At 35.9% G+C, this 25,436-nt stretch overlaps 2 protein-coding genes across 2 annotated transcripts; both read right to left on the reverse strand.

Moving 5' to 3' along the window:
* Positions 1 to 4,189: 4,189 nt before the first annotated feature.
* On the reverse strand, positions 4,190 to 5,485 carry LOC122031966 (CASP-like protein 2B1). The gene is made up of 3 exons (XM_042591197.1): positions 4,888 to 5,485; positions 4,672 to 4,804; positions 4,190 to 4,610 (listed from the first exon to the last, which is right to left on the reverse strand). Exons 1-3 carry the CDS (start codon positions 5,109 to 5,111, stop codon positions 4,353 to 4,355), a joined length of 615 nt encoding a protein of 204 aa, XP_042447131.1. The 5' UTR covers positions 5,112 to 5,485; the 3' UTR covers positions 4,190 to 4,352.
* A 1,529-nt stretch (positions 5,486 to 7,014) lies between these two features.
* LOC122031688 (probable histidine kinase 5) lies at positions 7,015 to 24,606 on the reverse strand. Its single transcript, XM_042590788.1, has 14 exons — positions 23,558 to 24,606; positions 20,087 to 20,341; positions 18,122 to 18,559; positions 17,455 to 17,733; positions 15,347 to 15,516; positions 15,037 to 15,249; positions 14,765 to 14,951; positions 14,564 to 14,615; positions 14,208 to 14,437; positions 13,986 to 14,084; positions 9,800 to 10,404; positions 8,865 to 9,368; positions 7,960 to 8,371; positions 7,015 to 7,274 (listed from the first exon to the last, which is right to left on the reverse strand). Exons 1-13 carry the CDS (start codon positions 23,813 to 23,815, stop codon positions 8,104 to 8,106), a joined length of 3,558 nt encoding a protein of 1,185 aa, XP_042446722.1. The 5' UTR covers positions 23,816 to 24,606; the 3' UTR covers positions 7,015 to 7,274; positions 7,960 to 8,103.
* Between the last annotated feature and the right edge of the window lie 830 nt (positions 24,607 to 25,436).

Genomic DNA, 25,436 nt, shown 5'->3' on the forward strand with positions numbered 1-25,436 from the left:
GAACACACAACTTAATTTTATCAATGATAATTCATTCCACTAGAGAACTATCATTGAACTACCGCACCAATCCCAAATTACATTTTTGGGCTCCTTCTTATTATGAGTGTGTTAGTCTCCCTGTGTTTAAGATATCGAATGTCCACTAATTAAGTGAGTTACTGACAACTCATTTAATTAATATCTAAGTCCAAGAGTAGTACCACTCAACCTTATTGTCATGTCGGACTAAGTCCACCTGCAGGGTTTAACATGACAATCTTTATGAGCTCCTCTTGTGGACATTATCAACCTAGTATCTCTAGGACACAGTTTCCTTCTATAATCAACAACACACACTATAAGTGATACCATTTCCCAACTTATCGGGTTTATTGATTCAACGAACTAAATCTCACCCATTGATAAATTAAAGAAATAAATATCAAATATATGTGCTTGTTATTATATTAGGATTAAGAGCACACACTTCCATAATAACTGAGGTCTTTGTTTCTTTATAAAGTCAGTATAAAAGAAACGACCTCAAATGGTCCTACTCAATACACTCTGAGTGTACTAGTGTAATTATATAGTCAAGATAAACTAATACCTAATTACACTACGACCTTCTAATGGTTTGTTCCTTATCCATTTTGGTCGTGAGCTACTGTTTATAATTTATAAGGTACTGATAACATCATCTTCTGTATGTGACACCACATACTATGTTATCTACAATATAAATTAAATGAACAACTACAAACAAATGTAGACAATTAGACCAAATGTGATTCTTTATTCATAATAAATGTTTACAAAGCTTAGGCTTTCAGTATACATTCCAACATTGGGGAGTGGATCCCTTTGAGGGATTGTTTGATCAACAGTAGCCGATCGAAAAAAAAGAGATCTTACTAGTTTCTTGGCTTTTTTACTCATCTTGAACTTTGACCAATATCTATATTGACTTGTTGACCTTCGAGCTCCACTAAAAGGCTCTTCCCTACTTACCGCATCAGGTGTGGATGCTTGAGTTAGTAGATTTTGAATCTTTATTTATTGAGTTGTGGATTTATTTAAGATGGTATTTTTCACTATGAAAGCGTAGTTAGGAATGCAAAATTTAATTGTTTCTATACTTGCACAACTTCATTATCAAGATTTGATATTTTACTTATGCTTTTAGTTATTTTTGTATTTAATTATTTAAACTTCTAAATTTTATGGTGATGCATAATTCTGTCTTTTTGGATGATCTACATCTACTTAACATGTCGCTATCATGTTGTCATTATTATTGTTAGCAGTAATTATTAAGAGAAGATTTATTCAGATACTCCAAGTGAGAATTTTATAACTGGTAATTCATTTGATTGTCAACGAAAATGTATGCAGATAGATCCTATCTAAAATCAAGAAAGATAGTATATTAGATAGGTGGTTTTATTGTTAATTGTGAAAAGTCTCTGAGTTGGAAAGGAATGATATTGAGTGGTCCTTTCTGTGTACACCACAGAAAAAGCATATAGAATGTTAGAGCTGAGCCCTATAAGTCCAACCTATGTTGGGGTCGACCGGTTGAATGTTGGAAGCCTTGTCTTAGAGAAGCGGAGAGCTAGGCCTCGTAGGTTTGATCGACTCTAGGGCCGATCGGGCTTATACCGGGAGTTGCATTTTAGAAGTGGGAAACTGAGCCTCGTAAGGCCAACCGACTCTATAGCCGATCCGGTTTATGCCGGGAGCCTTGACTTTGAGAAGTGGAGAACTGAGCCTCGTTGAGAGTGATTCGTTCAGCTATGCACACCCAGATTTTAACTGCCACCTCACCTTAACTATAATTGTCACCTCACCTTTACTCTGACTGCCATCTCACATTGACCATCGATCCCTCATTATCTTTGGGGCCGCTCACTATGCACCGTATCACTAGCCTCTTCTTTAAGTCTAGTCGAAGGAGGCTCATAGCTGACTACTAAACTCGAGTCCTACCACCGCTCGATCATCCAATTGGCTAGCTCTATAGGTTGGCAACCCTTCTTATCGTCCATTAATGTTATAGTCAACTTTATCTTTATTAGAAAATCGTATGTCAGGCGCTTAATATGTAAGGTAGTGCTCCGGTGATACGTGAAAGAGCGCTTTTTAGTGAAATAATTTTGTTGTATTGTCCATTATAAATGTCGTTTCCTGGGCAAGCGCCATGTGTCCCACCAACTCCTCATTCTATCATATGATAGCTGACGTACACCTTTTCGTACGAACCAACAATAAGTCCTTTCCTCCTATATAGCAGTCTCGATTAGTCAAGCCATTTCGATCAGATGGTCTAGCTTTAAAGGTCTCCCTAGGTTTAGATAACCTAGTAAACCCTACTAGATTCGGGACCAGCTATCTCGGGTCTAGTTAGGGATGCGCGCATAGCAAGTACAGTTGTCGGGCCCAAGAAGAAGATTATTATTTTGAAGTATTATAAGTATAAGTTTTTGAACAAGTAAAGCAAGTTTTACATAAGTATAAAGTATTAAAGAATAAGTTTTAAACAAGTGAATTAAAGAATAAGTTTAGAACAGATGAACTAAGTTTCGCTTTGTTTTAAAATCATCAAGTTGAGTTTTCTTTTATGCCAGCATGTTATTTAGATTAGCTTACTGTTCTTTGCAATTAGAAGAGCATGAGTAGTTTTACATGTTTAACACTTCAGTATGTTTGTTTATTTACTAGTAGATGAGCATGAGTAGATTTCCTTTGAGCATTCAGTTTTAGTTTTCAGTATATTCACATGCATATCGAGTAAAAGCTTTGGAAGTGATTGCTCAATATCTTTCACATAAATGATGCCAATTTGATCCGGTTTGGCTATCTCACCAAGATGATGCTAGGGCAAAAATTCACTCCAGTGTCGGTCCAGAAATCTCACCATAATGACATGACAGTAGAAATTCATCTCGGCGTCAAGAACAATGACCTCAATGCCTACTCCTTAGATTTCTTCCCGTAGTGCGACGATTTCCTACAAAGAGTAGCAAATATCAAAGGGTTCATCGGGCGGTCCGACAAAACCACTCCGATGCTTAAGTTAGCATGGAGGTTTTGATAGTAGTAGACAAAAAAGTATTAAACAATAAAAGTATATGATAGTAGAGCATATGAAATGATAGCCCCCTCTTCTTTTGGTACCTTCCCCTCTCTTATAAGGAGAAGATGCAATCTTTAATAAAAGTCATTCATGAGCATTCAAAGAGCATTAAGGGGTATTAATAAGCATTAAAACATGATTAAAAGGGGTATCAAGGAGTGTCTTGTAAGCTCTATGTTGGCCAAGTCAAGGGACATACCACATGGATTCTATGTTGACTGTGTCAAGGGACATTCCACTTGGGCCTTATATTGACCAAGTCTGACCACGTGGAGGCTATATTGACCGAGCATTGACCTTACCATATGACTTCCTATTGACCAGGTCAAGGACCCTTATTTACCTTGCATCAACTCATATAATGATTTTACTTGTATGGTTGTTCATTAGCAATCTTTCAATGAGAATGATATCTTAGTGTTAAGATGGCTCCATATAGGATTGAGATTGAAGTGTCAGTGTATAGGCTATCGTCATAAGCAATACGACTAATATGAGATGAAAATGGTCAATCTCGATCTTAAACTAAGCTAAATTCATAGATTTAGCATGTAATTTGGTTTTATTTTGAATTCACACCCTAAAGTATATGTTATATTTGCTATTACATTTAATTAGTGCCTTCCACAATAACTTGACAAAATCCAAATTAATCAAACATTCAAGGGTTGTTTGATTTATTTTTTTTTTGTTAGTTGGGATCCAAAGAATCAACTTAATTAAAAAAAATTTATCAATCATCAAAATAAATTAAAATAATATTCACAATAAACGGTCCATTAATCTAGTATTAGAATAAAGGTGTAAATGAGCATGAACTCAGCCATTTAATCATTGGTTCAAGCTCAGCTCGAAACAATGAATTTAAATGAAATAAATAAAGTATGCGTGTTGATTCAAACTTTCAATCTATGTTTACCTAATGAAACATTCTAATCATAAACATCTCCTTAATTTATTATTTAATTTTAAATATTAAAATATTTTAATAACTCCCCGAATCAAAGCCCTTCCTTGACAGCTACATTTGTAGACCTAAACCTACTGAGTCAATAACTCCGAGAGCAACAGTTAAGTCAGCTACCAACCTTGCATTAAACATATAAGCGACAAACAAACAAACAAGAGTTCAAACATTTGTTCCAGAAATTGACAGAAAAGATTACGTACAAAACCTAGAGATTGTCGACACAGAGACGAAGTTCGACGGAGACATCGAGAGCAACGCATGCATTTACCAACTTGTGTTGCTGTTCTTGCCGCCTTTGGATTTTCCATACAAGCGAAACAGGTTGAAGGCAGACATGGAGGAAACGGTGACCATGCAGAGGCAGGCCAGGAGGGCACTCGCAATGCCCTCCCCTACCCTGCTGCAGAACCTCCCGTAAAGGCTGCATATCTTCATCCATTGCAGTTCCGGCTGCCCGAATTTCCCGAGCTCTGCCGATTGCGCCGCCGAGGCGACCGCGGCCAAGGCCAGATATGCCATTGCCTGAAGCAGACAAGATCATAAATCTAGCAGTTGCTTAAGGTGACCAAGGTAAGCAGGGGACCTGATCGAAAGAGAAGATGGCCAAAGCCAGGGCCTTGTTCAAGAGGACAGCTCCCTTGACCATGCTCGACGCACACCTCGCTCCCTGGATCAGGCTATAGCCGGCGGCCATTCCATTAACTGCCACCAAGAACCTGCAAATTAGCCATGCGCAACGGAATGAGCAGAGCAGGAGAAAAGAAAAGGTCCGAGAGGATCAGGAACGACTATAGCTTACACAAGAGCTTTCATGTCGGTGAATTTGGCCTTCTTCTCCACCGAGAAGAACTCCCTGACCTGGGTGTTGGACCCTATCAGGGCAGCAGCCAGAACCCCAAAACCACAAATCGCACATCTCAGGGCAAGCTCTGCCGCCTTCAGTCTCCTGTCCACGGCCTTCAGCTTGCTGCCCGCGTTGTACACGGCCACGTTACCTGGGCTGACCCCTTCCGCGGGCATCATCGGCTCGCTATAAAGCCCTCGAGAACAGACACCGGCGGCGAGGAGACGCGAGAAGAGAAAGCTGCCTCTGGCCTGCTCTGACTTTATAGCAACTAGTGCGCAGTTGTCCACCACCACCACCGCCACCGGCACCTTCGCGTGCCAATTTGGAGGGGCCAATCTATCGGATCGCGTCCCCTTGCTTGCTTTAAAGGCGTCGCTTTTGATTGAACCCTTTTCTTTATTGATGTATCTTTACCTCATCTCTGCTCTCGTCGGGTGCCATTACTTCGTCTGGCACTTGCTCGCTCGCTCATTGGAGTGGAATTTATTGCAGCGACGAAGGAACAACGAGAATTGAATTCGCATTTAAGACGCTGAGCTTTCTCATCGATGGCCCCGAGGAAGAAGGATGCTCTAGTGGACTATGCACGATGTGTGAAGTCTTTGACAGATGGTACCAAAGAGGGGACTGGGAATTTCCAGCTGAAGTAATTTTTTTTTTTACAAACTATTTAATTGATTTCCAGTAGATTTTAAATCATCCCAAAGGACCTATTTAAACTTAATAAATTCCTTTGAAAAAACAGCAAATTACCCTAAAATCCCTACATGCGCATTTAACTTTCTCCTGGGTCATTGTAAAAAATAAAATTTATTTTCACTCAACTCCCTAATATATTCTGATTTATCTAATTATTCTCCTTTTTTTTTTAAGTAAAAAATCTAAAATAGGTATAATTTCTTTATAATTCAATACTATTTAAATAAAATCTAATATGTTTTCTATTAATTAAGACAGAATCGATCAATAATTGACCAATTTATCGTTTGGGAATAGAAGCTCTCATTATTTTTATAGGCATAAAAAAATTAAAATGAGATATAATTCCTTCTAAATTTAATACAATTTAAGTAGAATCGAATATATTTTTTATTCATCCAATTGAGTACAACTCTTTTTATGTCTACCAATCGATTGAGAGTCATATTAATCAATTGACTAGGTTGAATCGATTGAGAACCTAATATAAATTCTTCTTTACTTTAACTCCATGTTAACTACCTAATATATTCTTATTTATCTAATTATTCTCCTTTTTTAAGTAAAAAAACTAAAATAGGTATAATTTTTTTACAATTCAATACTATTTAACTAGAATTTAGTATATTTTCTATTAATTGGGTAGCTCCGATCGATTGGGAATTGATCGATAATCGATCAATTTATCGTTTAGGAACAGAAACTCTCATTATTTTTATAAGTATAAAAGGTTAAAAATGAGGTATAATTTTTTCTAAATTAAATACAATTTAATTAGAATCGAGTATATTTTTTATTCGTCCAATTGAGTACAACTCTTTTTATGCCTACCAATCAATTGAGAGTCATATCAATCGATTGATTAGGCTGAATTGATTGAGAACCTAAATCAATCGATTGATTTGGTGAAAAAGAATCATAATCAATTTGATAGTAAATATACTAATTTCTAGACTGAATGTGTTGAATTTAAGAAAACTTGTATCTCATTTTAGATTTTATATATCTAAAAAAATAAAAATAATTAAATAAATTGATATATATTAAGGAGTTAAAAAGAAGTTAGAAGTAAAAAAAAAAATTGTATGTAAGGAATGAGAATAAATCGATTGGAATTATACTAACTTCTAATTTGAATGTACTGAATTTAAGATGAATTATATTTTATTTTAAATTTTTTTTATATAAAAAATAAATAAAGAAAATTAATTGCCTATTTTAGATAGAAAAAGAAGATAATGATATGGAATAGAATCAAAAGAGACGAGGGAGAATTACACAAGTTCAGAGAAAACATCCACAGCTGATTTTAGTTCTACTGAAAAACTGCATCAAACTCACATAAGATATCACAATGATTCAGCAACAGAAATGTATAGATTGGGAGAACAGATGCTGATCTTATTTATTATACCACAAAGATCCAAAGAATTTACATCTTTTGTCAAAAAGTCATGGGAGCATACAACAAACACATTCCACTGGTCGACATTAGCCAACTTATATACACCTCCAAAATGCCCTATTTCTTCCAGCAATAATGCATCTTTCATGGACTTGAAATGGTTAAAATAAAACCACTCGCTTTACTTGTAGCTTGTGCTGGACATGATCTCTTAACGTAGAGCTGCTAGCTAGTCCTGTATAAAAACATGGATCAGAGAATTGCTTAAGAGGGCAATAATCTTCTGATTGATGATTTAGGAGCCACTAAAAGGTGTGAGATTTGAGAAGAAAGGTATAAATAAATAAATAAAGATTTAGGAGCACAAATCAATAGCAGAAGCACAACCATGTGGTTGACAGTTGGAGACAAAACTCTAAAGCAACAGCATTACAAGTTCCGGAAGAGTGACATCTTTGTCTAGCTTCATGCCCCTAAATTGACTAGTTCAGGAAGGACTCATATCAAGAAAATGGAAAGCTTGTTTAATGCTGAAGGCTCTTGGGTATGAAAATAATTATTCATTGAATCCCAATTCTCCCAAACTCTTCGTTGGCACATTATGATCAGTTTGTGCTAGCTTTTATTCTGCAGCCAAACCAACTGTAAAAGGTTCTTATCAAATGATGTTGATCTTTGTAAAAGCTTGTGATCAAACAAAGAGTACCATGTAACCATGTTATATGATTATGGTATGCCACCCGAGTATCAACGATAGTCTTAATATGACTGTGCATACCATAAATAACAAGGGGGAGTGACTTCATCTAAGCATATTGACGGCACACTTGACCACAAAAAAGGTCTTTTCCTGGGAGAATATACTGTCTAATTCTTACAAAACTAAAACCATTCCTGAGAAAATGTGATTTATGACTTACCAAACAAGAAGAACATTGAGGTTGGTCAAGCTTCAGCTAACGGCGTGCCACTCCTCAGCGGACCCATGCCAGCCATTATCTTCTAGCACTCAATGCCTTGACAAATGTTAGTGCATTAGAACACACCAATAAAATTTCTCACTCTTATGCAACTCCATCTTTTGTCTCAGACTCAAAGAAGTGTGCAACAGCCGAGTAGAGCTGCTGTTCTTCAAAAGGCTTCGACACATAATCGTCCATGCCACTGCGAAGGCAATGTTCATGTGTTGCCTGAATTACATCGGCTGTCATAGCCAATATAGGTACAGGCCGGTGAGATACACTGCCATAAATCTCTGATGATGCATCACCTGATTTAATCAATTCGTTAACTCTATTTTCCATGTCCCGGATCTTTTGTGTGGCCTCGAAGCTGCAGAAATTTAACTACCATTTACCAGTAGAGAAGATATTTAAAAGTTTGAGAACAAAAAATTAATAAGTTTCTTAAATGAAATGATAGTTGGCAATATATATCCATAAATATATATTGAACTCATTCCTATTTGCATGAGTTATGAAGTAATCCCAAAATGCACAAAGCAATCAATCAAAATAACTAGCAACTGATCAACAAGAGAAGTAAAATTTCAAAACAAGTACTAGGAAATAACCAACGAAAAATTTTAACTTGACTCCATACTACTCATTCTTGCAAGATATGTATCTGGTCACTGAAGCAGAATTGCAGCTTGAGAAATAAGTTTATAGAATAGATGATTGGCTTTGGGGAATAGTGCTCTATGAAATAGTTTTAAAAAGACAAAAATACAGATCAAACACCAGGCTAATCCAATATACATAAATAAAAATCCAAATAGAAAGATAAGCATCTTATTAACAACAGAAAGGAGAAAGAAAAATACCCATCCATCTCCGGCATCTGAACATCCATAAAGCAAGCATCAAAATTGTGAGGAGGCTGTAACCTTCTAATAGCTTCCTTCCCAGAATCTACACATGTAACTCTAGCACCAAACTTTTTTAAAGTACCAGCAGCAACTCTTTGGTTGACTAGATTGTCATCAACGACTAGAATGTTTTTGCCCCTCAGAATACTTTGAAGTGCCACAGGTTTCCTCTTGGTGTGCTGCTGCTTCAGCTCAGTGCCTAGTGCTTTATGAAGACAAGCAATGATCATACTCAAGCGTAGTGGTTTCAGTATGCTATCATCGTAGCCTGCTGACTTTAGGTCAGAAACCTCTGTAGAGGTTAGGGAAGTTGCTATCAAAAACATCTTTGGTTGATGTTCTTGGGGCATCAATGTACCATGTTGTTGGCATTCTGAAAATAGACGAGGAAATGATTTGCCTGAACCCTCACCCCAAGCATCTTTATCAACAAGAACCATGTCTATATGATTTCTCCCACTGCACACCAAAGATTACATGCATCACAAGCATTGCACAGGGTTATGTTTACACTTAACATAACTTGGTTCTGTCTTTCAGAAATTACAGGTTCTCAACATAAAATAACCTGAAAGATTGCAATGTAAAAATTGGAGTGTATTTTACCATTTCTTATATTAATTGAAAAGATAATGATAGGTAGTGTTTTGGACTTCAAAATCTTGATTCTACTAGCAGATATTGTCAATCAGAAGTAATTTGGATTAAGGAGAGCAAGAGAAGCAGAGGATAAGATGGAAGTGAAAAAAAAAACAAGGGAATGACTACAATCATGAATCCAGTTCATCAGTTTAGGCATTCTTGATACTAGTTTAGTTCTAGGCACACTTAAGAATACTAAATGATACTAGTTGTGGAATTTGATTCAATGATATCATTAACAATAATACCTGGTACAGCATGAGTCCAATATGGTCTGAACTGCCATGTCTTGCTTGGTTACGATGTCAACATGTATACCTAATCTTTGCAAATGATACTCAATGACTCTAGCACGGATAGGTCTGCCATCAACAACTAATCCTCTCATGCCTTGAACATTTGATAGAGTTGAGTCAAAATAATGCCTCTTTATGTTGCCCGAACTTTTGCATCCTTCCCTGAATACAGCAGTGAAAGCAAATGTACTGCCAATCCCTGGCATACTAACAAAGCCAATTTCACCTCCCATAAGATTGACCAAGCATCTGCTAATGCTCAGGCCAATTCCAGTCCCTCCATACATCCTTGAAGTTGAACTATCAGCTTGCATAAATGGTGTAAAAATACGGCACTGAACATTTTGAGGTATCCCCACACCAGTGTCTTCAACACTCACAATCAAGTTGATACCATTATTACCTCCAGTTGAAGATTTCAACAATGTGAAATTCTCCCAGATTTCTTGCTTATCAACTACCTGAAATCCACTTAGTGTCTCACAGAGGTCGCCTTCCTTATTCTTTATTTCTTCAATGAGATATACTGAAACAAATATATGTCCTACTTCTGTGAACTGAAAACAAAAAGTATGCTATCTGTAATTAGCTATGAGAGAAAACTTATCTGCTTCCTCAGAGTTATAACTAGCAAGATTAAACAACTTCCTGGAGATGAAAATAACATCAAAGGTTTATACACTACTAAGAAAGCCGTAACCCTTATAAATAAGAAGTATAATCATTGCAATAATACAATATTTATATAAGGCAAAAAATGTAAATAGCTTCTCCACAGCTACTTCTGACCTTATTGAAGATAATTATGTTGGAATTTCTTTCTAATTGTGGACTAATATTAGTCAATAAATGATTCTGGTTTTTAATTGACTAGGCTAGATTAGTTGAACCCAAAATGTTAATCCGTACAATGTGATTCCTTGAGGTAAGGCATCGCCTCATCATGATGGATGGCTTATGTAGGCAGAAAACTCTGATAACTCTCCATGGAAGTTATTTTTTTAGGGTTTTGCATCTACAAAAGAAGGCTAAGCCTCCTCTTCCCTCTCACATTATTTGCCCGGGCCTGTGGAAGACTATTATAACCAAAGAGGAGGAATTGGAAGACCTAAACTTGGTTCATGAAATGCAGAACAAAGGCATAGTTATTTATTTATTATTTTTTATCTTTCTTGTTCTAGATTAGCTAACCCCCCAAATGGGATAAGACTTAGTTGTTATTGGTTGTTGTTGTATTTTCTTGTTCTACATCTTGCATGTGTATTCTCGGCAGAACATGTGCTGACATGTGATATTAGAGTCTCCATGCAAAGATTTAGAACAAGTTTACAGTCTAAAATTTATCATCCATGTCAGGTTCAATCAACTTGTCATTACTTTTTCATGAAGTTTTTTAAAAACCTAACATGTACAAAGTTTTCCTCATCCCCATTAACACAAAAAAAAAAAAAAAAAAAAAAAAAACCTGTGTTATAAAAAGGGGGAGATTGCAACCTCTTGATCTGCATCAGCTGCATCCACCATGGCTATTGCAACTACAAAGTCAGCTAGTGGCCATCCACCATTTGGAAAGGGGCAGTGTCAAATCTTGGGCTAAGCGAAGGGGTGTTGACCTGCCAACTACTTATGTGGAAAGAGCATGGAGCACTGGCTGCATGCAGAGCCCATTTGTTACCCTCATGCTGAGAAAGAGGGTTAGGTTGCATAGGCAATGGTTGGAGCACGCTCACGGAGAGCAACCATCTTGTCCATTAGATGTTGTGGCAGCACTCATGTTGATTGAACAAAGAAGTTTGCTGCCAACTCATTGGCGGCCGCTTGTAGGGCTTGCACCAGGCTGCCCATGCTGAGCAAAAAGGACACTGATTCCTTGTGGTGGAGATGCAGGATGTTGGCGGCAACACATGTAGATTGATCATGTAAGGAACTAGAGTGCTAAACATGCAAAAAGCGCGGCAAAAAATAACTAGTTCCTTTCCAGAAGATCCATGCGAAGGAAAATCATATACTAAGTTTTGTTAAAGGGAGTTACCTTTGTTGCGTAAACGCGAACTCTGGACAGCTTGGATCTCAGCACGATCAAATGTTCGCGCCTCTTTCGGTATCCACACGAATAAGTCTTCCATCTATCTTCACGAACTCAAGAAGTGGAGAAGAAAATCAACCCAACGTTGTGCTAGCAACCACTTTGTTGAGTTTCGGCCAAGTGAAGAGAGGAGAGAAGAAGAAGAGCAAGAACACATTCACATACTCATGAAATGAATCAAAACCCCTTTGTACTCATTCATGAAAATGCCTTAATGTCAATTGCCTTAATTGTCATTAATGTTTGTCTTCATCCAATGCATGAGCAATTCAAAATTGACCACTCTTCATCCAATGCATGATCAATTCTAAATTGACCACTCCTCTTCCTTCATGAATTCAAATTCATCAAATCACTCAATGAGTCTAACTCATTAATCATCAATCCGAATTGACTCAGTGAGTCTAATTCGAATTAGACTCAATTCAATCCAATAGTTGGATCCAATTGAGTCTAACTCAATGAGTCCAATTTGAATTAGATTTAATCCAATGATCCATCATATGAACTTATCTTCAAAACTTGTTATTTGTGTGTGACCTAATAGGTTCTCGTAATGTTGGCAATATCTCTAAAACTATTTTAGATACATAAACAATAAGTGGCATCTAGCAAGGCATCATTGCTATCCAAGTAATGAGAATGTCGAAATCCGACTTAACCTTTTCTGTGTCTATTATCTTATATGGCTCAATCCTTCTATCCTTGATATCTAGATTGATCAATGAGACGTAGACCGTATCATCCTCTTATCAATCTTTGTGTTTCTTGATCTCTAAGTAGACACGCTCAATCAAATAAGCTCAATATTGCATATTGACTTATTTGAGCATGATCATGCATTCTTGTGTCCTACTAATCAAGGGCCCACAGATATCATAAAAAATCATATGAAAGGGATAGATCCCATCTACATCACTCACATCCCTCTGCATAACTTATTGCATACCCGGTGATGGACTTTATAGTGCACCCTATTACAGGTGACGTTTACCGATACCAAAGTATACAACTCCTTATGTAGAGAACCATAGTGACTTCAGGTCTAAGGACTATTCATACCAATAGTCACATGAAAATGTTTATGACACTCATATAACAATCCACGAAGCATTCTCATGGCGGGTCATTTAGTACATATTCTCTAATATATACTCTTGTGTCAACCTGATATCTCATATCCATGATTTATGAGATTAAGTTATCCATTGACCTACATACTAGTCTCAACGTATTAATATTGTCCTTGTATATTAATGCTTGATTAGAAATAGTTAAGAGCAGCATTCTATATATCTACAATATCTCAGTATCAATTCAACCAATTGATATGTTATAAATTAGAACTTACTACCCTAGGATATTACTATACTTATTCATTCGGCACTGAATTAAAGTAAATATAATAACCAACTTTGTCTTTTTATTAATTAATAAAATATGATAAAAAAATGTCCTATCAATTATCTCATAATTGGTACTAGGCTAATACTAACAGATCGCACAATAGATTATGCTTGTTTATGACAAGAATTAGGATCCACGACTACTTCATTAAGGAAACAATAGTTAGGCTCTGTCTAGGATAGAAGGGAAGATCAACTTCTCCATATAAGGTTTGGAATATTTTTGGTTGGCAGAAACAACAACAACAAGTCTTTCTACTATTTTGATTGTGATAGAGAATAATGATCCACTTGTCTATGCACAACTAAGCTCACAAACAAAGGAAATGACATGATGAAATAGCTGCTTAATAACTGGGTGCATTTAAGAAACACATTTTCTTTGATAACTCTAACTAATAACAGAATCTCTAGTTTTCTATCATTCCGTTCTAACAAATATGAGCTGGATCATCAGGTACTAGGCCATACTGTTCAGTAAAATGCCTGATTCTGGCATACACTATAGGCTGATTTATCAGTGTAAGGCATGCAACTATGCAAATATTAATGATCCATGCTCTTGATTGTGAAAAACCTCCAAAATAGATGTACTTATCTGTAATAAATACTCATGTAATAGAAGCAGTTGGAGAAAGGGATTAACCTTCACTGAGTTTCCAACAAGATTTGTAATAATCTGCCTGAACCGTCCAGGGTCTCCAATCAAAATCTCTGGAACTTGTTCAGATACATACACAGCCATCTGGTCACCACAAGGATAATAATCAACGGGATAAGAAACAGAAGTCACAAAAGGGGTGGCAATCAGAAGTAGTAAAGGGTGTGAAAACATTTGATGTTATCAGAATCTGTTGAGAATTGATACCTCTATGCCTTTAGCTTGAGACTTGTCAGAAAATAGAGATAATATATTATCCAGAACATCACGAGGATCAAAAGGAACAGCCTCTAGCTCAAGTCTGCCAGATTCTATCTTAGCCAGATCAAGGACCTCATTTATTATAGCTATTAGAGCCTTTCCGCTTGATTGAGCAGTCATTGCAAAATCTTTCTGGGTTGGATCAAGTTCTGTGTCCATCAGCATCTGTAGCATACCTAATTTCAAGGGAAGAAATTCTTAATGGCATTTTCTTCTAGATGCAGTTCCAGATAAACAAAAACGAACTACAGAGACCATAAGAATAGAATGAATGATGTTAGGGTTTCAAAAGTGTCACAAACCTAAGACACCATTCATTGGAGTCCTGATTTCATGTGAAACTGTTGCCAGAAACTACAATGAAAAAGTATGATACATCAGTTCGAGGATAAAAATAAAGCAACTATCACACGAAACGAAAAAAATTCTAAGAGTGACACCACAACTGATCCACACATAATAGATTTATCACAATACATATTAAGTTATAGAGAATAAGACACCTGAGATTTTGCCACATCAGCAGCTTCTGCTTGGACTTTCAGCTCTCTCATTTGACGATAATCATATTCCACCTCCTCAATACGGTTTAGAGTGGCATGAAATATATGTCCCACAAGGAGAACAATTACAGCAACCCCTACAGACATTGCTATTGCTGACCAAGGCAGTGGACGCTTGTGCTTGAATCTAGAATGGAACAACTTTTTCATTTAAGAGACCAATAGTTTTCTCTAACAATAATGATAATATTACTTTATATTAGGATAGGCACCTGCAATGCATTTCATGCTTACGGGTGGGGTCCCCAAAATCAACATTGCTAATATACGTCTCGCCAACGCCAGCAGCATCAGGACCATACATCCTAATTGGTGCAGAAACATTTGTTGTGTCATATAAATTAACAACAATGGTTTGCTTGCTGGCGAGCTGATGAAGAAGTTTATCCACCAAAGATGGGATATCAAAGGATGAACCAAGATATCTGTTTGAGAAAAATATTTTTAGAAATACAAAACTAGAGTAGGAAGAAAAAAGAGCATTTTGCTGATTTTCAAAAACAAATAACTGACACAACATACCCTACAGTGGCACTAATACGTTCTTCTGGTGTAGCATTTGGAGGCAGGCTAGTGTTGTACACTGCAAAAGTAAGCACCACACCAAGATGATTGGACTTCAAAAGATTGAAAGGAGAAGTCAAGACACCCTTCCCACTAGCCCTTGCTCGTAGTATGTTCTCACGGTCTTGCTGTTAAAAATAAAAGAAAAATATTAACTCAATAAAGCAACATCGTTCATGATTAATTCATTGATATAAAGCAACATTCAACATATTTTGCATATATTAAAAACAAAAAATATTAACTTGATAATGCAACATTGTTCATCATTAATTCATTGATATAAAGCAACATTCAACATATTCTGTATATCATAAACTCAAGTTCTTTGTTGCTCCATTTATACATTAACAAACTCCATAATTGTTTAACAAGCACAAGATATGAGGTTTGGGTTAGCAACTATAACAATCAATTATATAATAATGAAATGTAGAAGTAGCATTACTAAAAAGAATATGCTATTTAAGGTTTATGCTTTCAAGTTGTTTTAAAAGATTCAACACTGAAACGTTTCAGGTCTCAGTCCATGCGTGATGCTAGTTAGGAGGTTTGGCTGGTTAAACCAAGATTGTTGACTTATGCACCAACATTGAAATATCCACTACTGGTTGTCACCAAGAAGAGGCAAATCAAGAGTGCTTGCCCGAGGGAGGAAGGGGACAGAAGCGTTATGAGGCCAAGAAGTGGGAGGATCCTACATTATGGTAACAATTAGAGGTAAGGTTTAACAGATTTGAGATGGCAAGGGATAAAGGATTGAAGAAGAAGAAGAAGAAGAAGAGACAAAGGCTGGTGATGTGCATGAGTGAAGAGTATAAGATAGATGAGGAAATATATATAAAGAATATGAGTAGAAGATGAGAGTTGCAGAGATGAGGATGTTAAGGTGGATGTGTGGACATACGAGGATGGACAAAATAAGAAATGAGAGCATTAGAGAGAAAGTCGAAGTTGCATCTATTGAGGAAAAACTCCGAGAGACACGTTTAAGATGGTACGGACATGTACTTAGATGACCAATAAATGCTCCAGTAAGACGATGTGAAACTATAATAAACATGCATATCAAGGAAGAGGAAGACCAAAGAAGACTTGGTTAGCAACAATAAAACAAGATAAAATTTATTTATATATAGATGATGATATAATAGGAGATAGAGCTCAATGGCGTAAAAGGATTCATGCAGCCGACCCCACCTAGTGGAAAAAGGCTTGGTTGTTGTTGTTGTATGAGTAATTGAATAAAAAAGGACAAGAATGGATTTTGACAACTTCAACAGGTACACCATGGTGCACCAGACAAGGTCCAAGTAATAAATACAGTTGAGCTCAGTGCAGAGTAGTATCTAAAACACTGCTAAAAATCAAATTAAGAAACTGTATCAATACACTAACTTTTTGGATGTTTTTCTTTATTTTATACATAGTATTTTTCATATATGTCTTATGATTTTCACTGTAAAGGAGAAATCCTACTACTGCATTTCTTAGTTTTTCACTCTACTTTGTCTGCTTTACTTAATCATACCAACATACCTTGATTCCTTTACCTACGTTCTATTTAATCATGCATGACTACAACATGCTAATTATTTTTAATAATATGTCCTCAAGAACACATAGTTGCTGCAGTTATTGCTATTTCCTTAGTTCTTTAGTACTGGGCATTAAGACAATGTGAATTGACCACAGCAATTCTTAAATATAACAAAAAGAACAAATTACCAAGTGCATGTACTCAAGCTTATCTTGCATCACCAGCCATATGCATCCAACATATGATGTACTTGAGCAAGCAAAGGCAGAAAGAAGATAGCAAACCAGAACCAGATTCTGCTCATGTGAAACATGCCGAACTATAACATTAAACCTTGATGACAGAAAGCATTGATCTTGTGACTTTAAGATGATGCAACTAATGCTTATAACAGTTGATTAGGCATTCATATTCATGAATATGTTAAGAAAAAACAAATTATAGTATAATAGAAATGGAAGACATAAAATACCAGATGAAACTGGATATTCAATATGACAACAATGCAATGGTCTTAGGAAGTCACCTTGCCAGACATCATATCAATTGATACTATGTGTGATACTGTCTCTTGTGATAATATAACTGGTGCATATTCATCTTGAACAGGAGAGGGGTCAAGCTCCTCAGGGTTGTAGTCATCCTTAACCAGGGATTGATCTTCAGTCTCCATCTTTTTGATCCTCCATCCATGCTTCTTCTCAAACTCCTCCCTCTCTGCATGTAATACTCTTAAAGCATAAGCAACACCACTCATCAATGGCCTCTCAAATGCAGTTCTTCCAGTGTACTCTGCAAATGTTTGCTGCATAAGCATGTTAATGAGGTTACGTAGTGAAATACTTAATTTTCTTAACTATGCTGCTGGATCTATGTATCGCTTTCATGTAGGAGGATGTATATCAGAACATGAATTCTCTAAATCATGTACTTCAGAAAAGTCTCAGTAGGTCTCACAAAAGCTAACTATCATGCCAAAGTATACACATAACTAGAGAAAGGATGTTCTTCAAAAATTATATATATACTTTTCAAGCATAAGGTCAGTTGATTGTTGATTCCAAAAGAAACATGGACAAGAAAACTGCACAACATGCAAATGGGACAAAGCTAATGAATTCAATAGCAAGTTTCATCTTACAATAGCAATTAATAATTCAAACTTAAGCATGACACCAGTGATGTCTAAATACCTGATCAATTGCAGAAGGTTGCTTCCCATGATGGAAAGTTGAGACTAGAATGGCTAAAGCATGTACATGATTCATGCTCACATTAAACTGATCCTGCAGCATCCGAGCTCTCTCATCGCACATGCTAACAAGAGTCTCTTTCATTCTCTCAGTAATTGTTGCATTCATATTAACAAATATCCACAAGGAGATTGAAAGGCCAAGTAGGATGCCTAGAATCAGGAAATTCTTGCTCCATCTGCGTGATCTATAATGCTTTTGCAACTGAAATTGTTTATTTAAGGACTTCGTAAATACTCCAAAAGCAAATCCCCCAGAGAAGAAACCTATAGCCACTATAGGCTGAGAACGTATGCCATACAAAGTTCTAGAAAATACTCTCACTTGATCCAGTGAAGATTTTGCCAATTCTCTCTCATATGGCATAGTTTTGGAGTCCTACACAAGAGGCAAACAGATTGGATAGTAAATATCCTTAAAATTTGTCTGTTTAACAAAAAAGTCTAAATTGTATGGCAATGACCATTCAGAGCTCAATGGTACAAAAATAAACTAGTTTGAGAAAAATGTTTTGAGAACTTTCTGGTGTTGTTAGTTAAATTGAAAAGATTCAATGGAGAATATATTTCAATCAAAGTGGAACATCTTTTCAATTATCAACTTGGGAAAGTGACCTCTGAAGCTAGAAGGCATCATGCTTGAACAATATATTTCAAAATAACCTAAAAATTGATTTTACTGATTTGATTCAGTCAATTTGATCATTCTATATCAATGATGATGCCATATGATCCTATAAATATTTTATATTAAAAAAAAAATAGTTTTTAACTATTAATTAATCTATTTGTTCCTTTATAAATGTTTGTTTTATATCTAACTATTTCAATAATTTATTAAATTGTTTATGCATTTTTAGTATTATTTTTATAAAATATTTTACTAATCATCATTTCTTAATAATTTTTAATAAAAGGCAATTCCATGCACAAAACTCCCCCCAAATGCGAGGTCTTGGAGAAGGGTCAGACCACATCACTAGATAAAACAACAACTTTACCATTGTGTCAAGGCTCTCCTTAATAATTCTTAATAATAAACGATAATTTGCTGCAAATAATGTAACAAGAATTATTACAAATATTTCATAATAAAAAATATGATCAAATATAATTTGATGCTCATATTGTTATATTTGGGAAGAATAGTGCTAAATTTAGCCTTAGACTACATTCAACAGCATAATACTCTATTCTCATTGAAATTAGTTAAGGCATCGAGAGACAAAAGGTGCAAATTCTATAGCATGCTATATGGCTACCATCCCATCCTTTGCATCTTCTTTATCTATTCATCTTGTCTAGCCACTAACATAAGTATTTATTATTTCTGGAAGGAAAATGTCATGGAGAAAACAAAAGGCAAAAATTATTCACAGTCGTAGAACATAGGTTGATGGAACGCTTTTTAGTTATACGTTTGTATAATATAGGCCAGGTGGGGGAAATTATCCTTAATATGCTAAGGTAGATAGGTCATTATCCTTGAGAATATTGGACTGCTTAATCTTAATTGGGCCAATGGGCACAATGTAAATTCTCCCTCTACTTCAAGGTAAAAACGTAAGAAAAAAAGGAAAAAAATCTCCCACATTTTGCATGTTTCTTAGAAATTTATATAATTGGGCCAATGTGCACAATGTATAATGTAGGCCTGGTGGGGAAATTATCCTTAATATGCTAAGGTAGATAGGTCATTATCCTTGAGAATACTGGACTGCTTGATGAATCTTAATTGGGCCAATAGGCACAATGTAAATTCTCCCTCTGCTTCAAGGTAAAAATGTAAGAAAAAAAGGAAAAAAATCTCCCACATTTTGCATGTTTCTTAGAAATTTATATATGATCACAAAACAAGTATGCAAAATTTTATGTTCTGAGTGAAATTACAAAACAGTTTGCAAACCTTTTGAGATGTTGCACCTATGGTTGTTGAAGGCATAATTTTTTGGGGGGTGATACATGACAGAGATGATTCTGTAGAGTTTATGCAACCAATTTGAATTGAACACCTCCCACCAAAGAATATGTTTCTCCCTATCAGGTCCTGCTGGCCTTGGGTATGGTCCATTTCTGAATTTAGTGCTATTAATGTTTGCAGCAGCTTACTGCCTAGCTTTGCATCAGATACAGATTTGTTCATGCACTCAAAGAATCTTCCCTATGACAAAATATGAAAATGAAGATCAGGAGAAGAATCCATCTTAGCAATATGACTGTACTCCTGAGCAAATACACATTGTGAATTTTCTAAAATAGAAAGCTGGATGGAAACAAATGTTCTCTTGCAGAAATCATATTATTTCTTATAAAAGCTTCCTCTTAACCATTCCGAATATGACTTATCAAACAACCTGAGATTATATAATTCTCATGAATAGTATTTTTGGATTTCTCATCTTCGTAAATCTACTGTATAGATGTAAAAAATATCAATGAACTCAAAATTCTTATGCTTTTATCGAGTTGTTATCTAACTTGTTCTTTTATAAATTAGGTAAGCTTGCATGTCGATAGATTTCAATACATTGGAAATAATTAAGGACACAATCAAAAGGACTGCTTGAATTACCAAAATTTGACTATCTAATTAAGGTAGATAACTATGTACTTTGATCAATTTGCAAAGTTTACACCAATACATTGGTTTTGTTTCTCAGCAGCATGTCCTAGAGTTTGTCTTCGAGTAACCCTTTTAGGCAATGTTCACAAAACCAAACCAAATATTGAATTGGCAGCACTACCTATTTGATTCAATTGTTTGAGTGGAAATTGATATTATAAATATGAATAAATTTTTTACAAGTAAAATATTTATATTAATTAATAAAAAACTCACACATTATTAAACATAAAAAATTAGAACTTACAATTAAATAAATGATATAAACAATATATTCAAATTCATGTGTACTGCAAATTATTAAAAAAACACGTTGTCAATGTTCTAAACTATGACATTTATGTCGTGGGTTTAACTTCATGTTAGAGTTTTAGGTTACCTCGAAATGCAGTATTTCTTTCTCAGATTCAACATATTGATTCTACTGGTTTCCGGTTCAACTGGGTTTTGCTGGGGTTTTCCTTTTTCAATTTTCCAGCTTGATACATCAAAAAACGCATTGGCATTTGCTTACTGATAAATAAGGTAATCCTAGGATCTACTTCTCGTCATAATAAATATATAAAAACTGATAAATATTGATCCAAATGGAATTGTGCTACAAGTTGCTAAATGAAATAGTTTCCTTAAGGCACACTCCTTTTGATAACTACAATTGGAGTTCAGAAATGCCAAAATAAAATTAATCAAAATTTTCATAGCATCAATAGGCCAACTGAAAAATCTGGCATCATGCAGTCTGATAGATTACAGAGTGATCTCAAACATATTATAATACACAAAGGCATATTTACCAAGTAATATGTGTTTCAGTATCAAATTCAATGAGAGAAAGTTGATGCAAAAACATCAAGTTTTCCCTTGATGAAGAAACTCAGGATCTTTTCATTTAACAGTCAAATAAATATAATATATCCGTTCATTTGTACTCTTGTTGCTTAATTTTTCAAAATAGGATTAATTTTAGTACCACTCCACTAAGAATCAATCTCAAAGGTAAATAAGGGAAACATTAATCGGCTCCTTCTTCTGGCCAATTTCACTAAGGTAAATAAGGGAGTGGGAAAAAACTACCTTAAAAATTGTCCGCAGAATTAGTTTCCATCCTCTAGTGTAGACTGATCCTAAGGAAGGGTTGTTAGACTTGTCCCCCACGTGAACTCCTATTCCTTGGTTCATCACCTTCCCCTAGCTCACTCATTGTTCCTCCCTCGCATCTCTACACAGTTCTCTTTGGATGATAAGTAAATACCCTTGTTTTCAAGAAGCAGGCAACTGATATATCTTTGCTTCAAAAAATTCAGCTCCACATCACTCTATTTTGGTTGGTCATATCTGGAATCTGATTTGGTAGCTTGTTCCAACAGCATAGTGGATGGATTAGTTCACCTCAAATAGATTTCTAGTTGAATCTTTGCCTCCATCATCTAATTGCTATAGAATTTCCTGCACATCTTAGATCTGAGCTGACTCATGCATCCACTTCTCTTTTGTCTCCATCGATATACTGTAAACGAACAACAGTAGCAGTGTGGAACTCACCTTCTCCAGGTCACTTCAAGAGAAGTTCCTGTTCCCTTTCTTCCTTCTTCCAGCACATATTGTAGTCTACTGCATGCTACTGTATATGTCGCTTCAGGAGAAGCCCACTCGAAAAATTTGTTCTTGAGACGTCTGTATTTCAGCTCTCTTTGTCGACAGTCTAATCTGAGATACAAGGATCATCATTTGTATGTTCCTTTCAAAGTTTCATTTCCCCATCTGTGAGTATTGTGTTTTGAGTTTCATTACTATCGTGTCTAATCTATGTTCCCCTTATGAAAATTTCTCTACTTTATTTATCAAACTAAAAATAGATAATATCTATGCTCTAGGTCGAGGGGCTTTAATGGAGTTAGTAGGTGTTGTGCATTGAGTCTCACATTGGTATTCCTAGGTTCAAGGTTTTATCATGAATCCTATATACACCTATGTAATATATATCTTTAAAAGATTCAATAGAATTTTTCTTTCCCTTAACAACAATTTTAAAAGTGCAAGGATACCCATTGTATAGTAGTTTGCATCCCCTAGTTGACCTGTTCTGCCCTATCAATCCAAATAACATCGGTTTTGCGTTCACCTAAAGTGATAAAATGAAATAAATCAAAGTGATCTGAAAATTTTCTAAGTTCATGTCTGAAATGGTAATTAACAGATTAAACATGTGAACCTAAAGCCAAGTCAAATATGAAGCTCATGCCATGCCTCCAGTTCATCCTAGTCAACCAAGACCTTACTCTAATAAATTTTATATCGCAATGTACTCCCAAATCTGGATTTGAAGAACATTATCATCACTGAGTAAAAAGTTAACCAAAACACTTAGTATAGAGTATGGTACTTAGTCCAGCTTGTGCTACTGCAGTTAACTCTTAAAAATAAATCAAGCCATCAACATCAAAGGTTATCAAAATAGTTCCACAGATTCAAATGATGAATAATCTACAAAATACTAATTAAACTTTCTCAGCAGCAATAGAAGCTTTTCATGGAGGGACATATGTAAGTTCTTTGATTTGCACATATCAGATAAGCATCTAACAAACACACAAATAAGTAATATATTTCTTTCCTTCCATGCCTACAAGGAAACAAGATGAATGGAATAGAGTGAAACAAGTAAACTTTTCATTCCCCTCCTATTTCCTTTCCTCCAAGTAAACAAAGCATCACTGACCACTGGTGAGCAAAATTACAAAAGGCAGAGTGTACCTGATCCAGTGAGGAGATCAGCAAAGCCAAGGCCCGCAATTGATCTGATCTGGAGTTGAATCGATCGAACAGCATCTTCTTTATTGGATTTCGCAAATCCCTAAACTTCTCCAAAATCCCGGAGTTCCCCGGCTTCCATAATAACCACATCGAGCAACTGACGCAACAGAGAACAGATAGAACCATCAACACGTTTCTCGACCTTACAAAACTCTTGCTGTACCGGTCACCAGCAAAGGCGACCCTTTTCTTGGCCATCCTTCAAAGGATTCGCCTCACGAAACTTCAAAAATGGCAGAGGAAGTTGCAGAATGGTATTGAAGGACAAAGCCAAACAGCCACCCAGTCAAGATGCGAACTTTCCAGAAGAAGGTTTTCGAGATGAGACAGTGAGACGAACGCAGCCAGTCTTTCGGAGAAGCACAAGGGCAGGAGGCAAGATCTTCCTCTTCTTGTGTCCTTCGCAACCTTCAGGTCAAAGACAAGATCTTGGAACACATCCCACATGTCTGGCCACAAAACGAAACCAGATCCAAAGTGAGGAGGGCACTGACGCTCTCATGTCAAGCAGTTCCACATGACATGGCAGCTCCCTCCTCCTACTCTTTTTCAGCTACTCACAATTCCCAATTTGCCTCTGCCTTCACTGCATCCAGCCCAGGGATCCATCAAGACCACACCTTTTCGAGAAGCCACTCAAGGAGAAGCCCAGAAGGCACATGGATTTCATCAGAGGAAGAAGATACAGGAAAAAGACGGTTCCTGCTTTATTCTTCTTTGCTTCTCTCGAACACCCCTTATCCCTGCCCAACCCCTAAATCACACCACTACACAAAAAAGGTCCAATAATAGAATGATCCCAGAAAGACTACCTTTGTTCTTCCTCTATCTAGCCTGAAACCATCAAACAAGCTAAAATGAACAGATCTTCAACAATGGAACTGCAATAATAATAATAATAATAATAATAAAAGTCTCTCTCTCTTCGGTGTGTTTTTGTTCTTTTCTTAGCTTCTCAGCCTCCTCTCTCTCCACTGCTCAACCCACATCATATATGGTGATGCGATGACCTCGTGGGTCATTCGAGACAGTATAAGGTGGGAGTTATTATAATGAGACCGTCGAATCAAAATTCAGTGGCAGTGGGAGAATAAATTTTTTATTCTTGTATCTCATTTGATTTGTCCCATACTAAGTCAGGTATTATAATTTATCTTTCTCATAATGACCGTGAATCCGATCGATGACCCAGTGGGAGCCCGGAGGACGAGGACTTCGCTTTTTTTGCTTCAATATATGGTGATGCGAAGCATATTTGTTAATGGTTTGATGCTGCATCATTATCTCATCATCTGTTGGGACTGACACGGGAGTGCTATTAATACAATAGGAACAAAATATCTAAATACAGGAAGAGACCAGCATGACATGGGGATGGTAATTCAAGAGGAAAAAGAATCAGAACAAGGCTATGTTTCTTTCATGCATGTCTTTCCTGACAACTGATGTGACAAAAAATAATTAACTTGTTTTTTCATGTGGAGGGAGAGGAGATGGGATCAGACACCAAACAGAGATAAAATGTAATATTTTTCTCATGTTCTGGACGCTTGTAAAATTATGTAATTATCCTCGGATAAAGTATTAAGTTGATTTTAAGTTTAAGGCTAAAATGATTATGTGGACTTGATTTGTTCACTAATATTCAATTGAAACAGTTATGTTATTTATCATCATCCTTTCATAGTTATTATTATAATAGAGACTCGATTTATTCATCTAATATTTATATTATAATAATTACAATTTTATATGAACTATAATATAAAATTATCTTATTCAACATTATTCATATTGTAACAAGTAACTATAAATTGTA

The sequence above is a fragment of the Zingiber officinale genome, chromosome 11A (assembly GCF_018446385.1).
Source record: "Zingiber officinale cultivar Zhangliang chromosome 11A, Zo_v1.1, whole genome shotgun sequence".
NCBI classification, from domain to species: Eukaryota; Viridiplantae; Streptophyta; class Magnoliopsida; order Zingiberales; family Zingiberaceae; genus Zingiber; species Zingiber officinale.

Coding starts and splice junctions, on each gene's coding strand:
- LOC122031688 (XM_042590788.1), bottom strand. CDS start 23,815: ATGGCCAAGAAAAGGGTCGCCTTTGCTGGTGACCGGTACAGCAAGAGT. Junction 17,734..18,121: donor AACCTTCTGCAATTGATCAG/GTATTTAGACAT, acceptor ATGCTTATGCAG/CAAACATTTGCAGAGTACAC. Junction 15,517..17,454: donor TTGATATGATGTCTGGCAAG/GTGACTTCCTAA, acceptor TATTTTTAACAG/CAAGACCGTGAGAACATACT.
- LOC122031966 (XM_042591197.1), bottom strand. CDS start 5,111: ATGATGCCCGCGGAAGGGGTCAGCCCAGGTAACGTGGCCGTGTACAAC. Junction 4,805..4,887: donor ACCGACATGAAAGCTCTTGT/GTAAGCTATAGT, acceptor GCTAATTTGCAG/GTTCTTGGTGGCAGTTAATG. Junction 4,611..4,671: donor CCATCTTCTCTTTCGATCAG/GTCCCCTGCTTA, acceptor TGTCTGCTTCAG/GCAATGGCATATCTGGCCTT.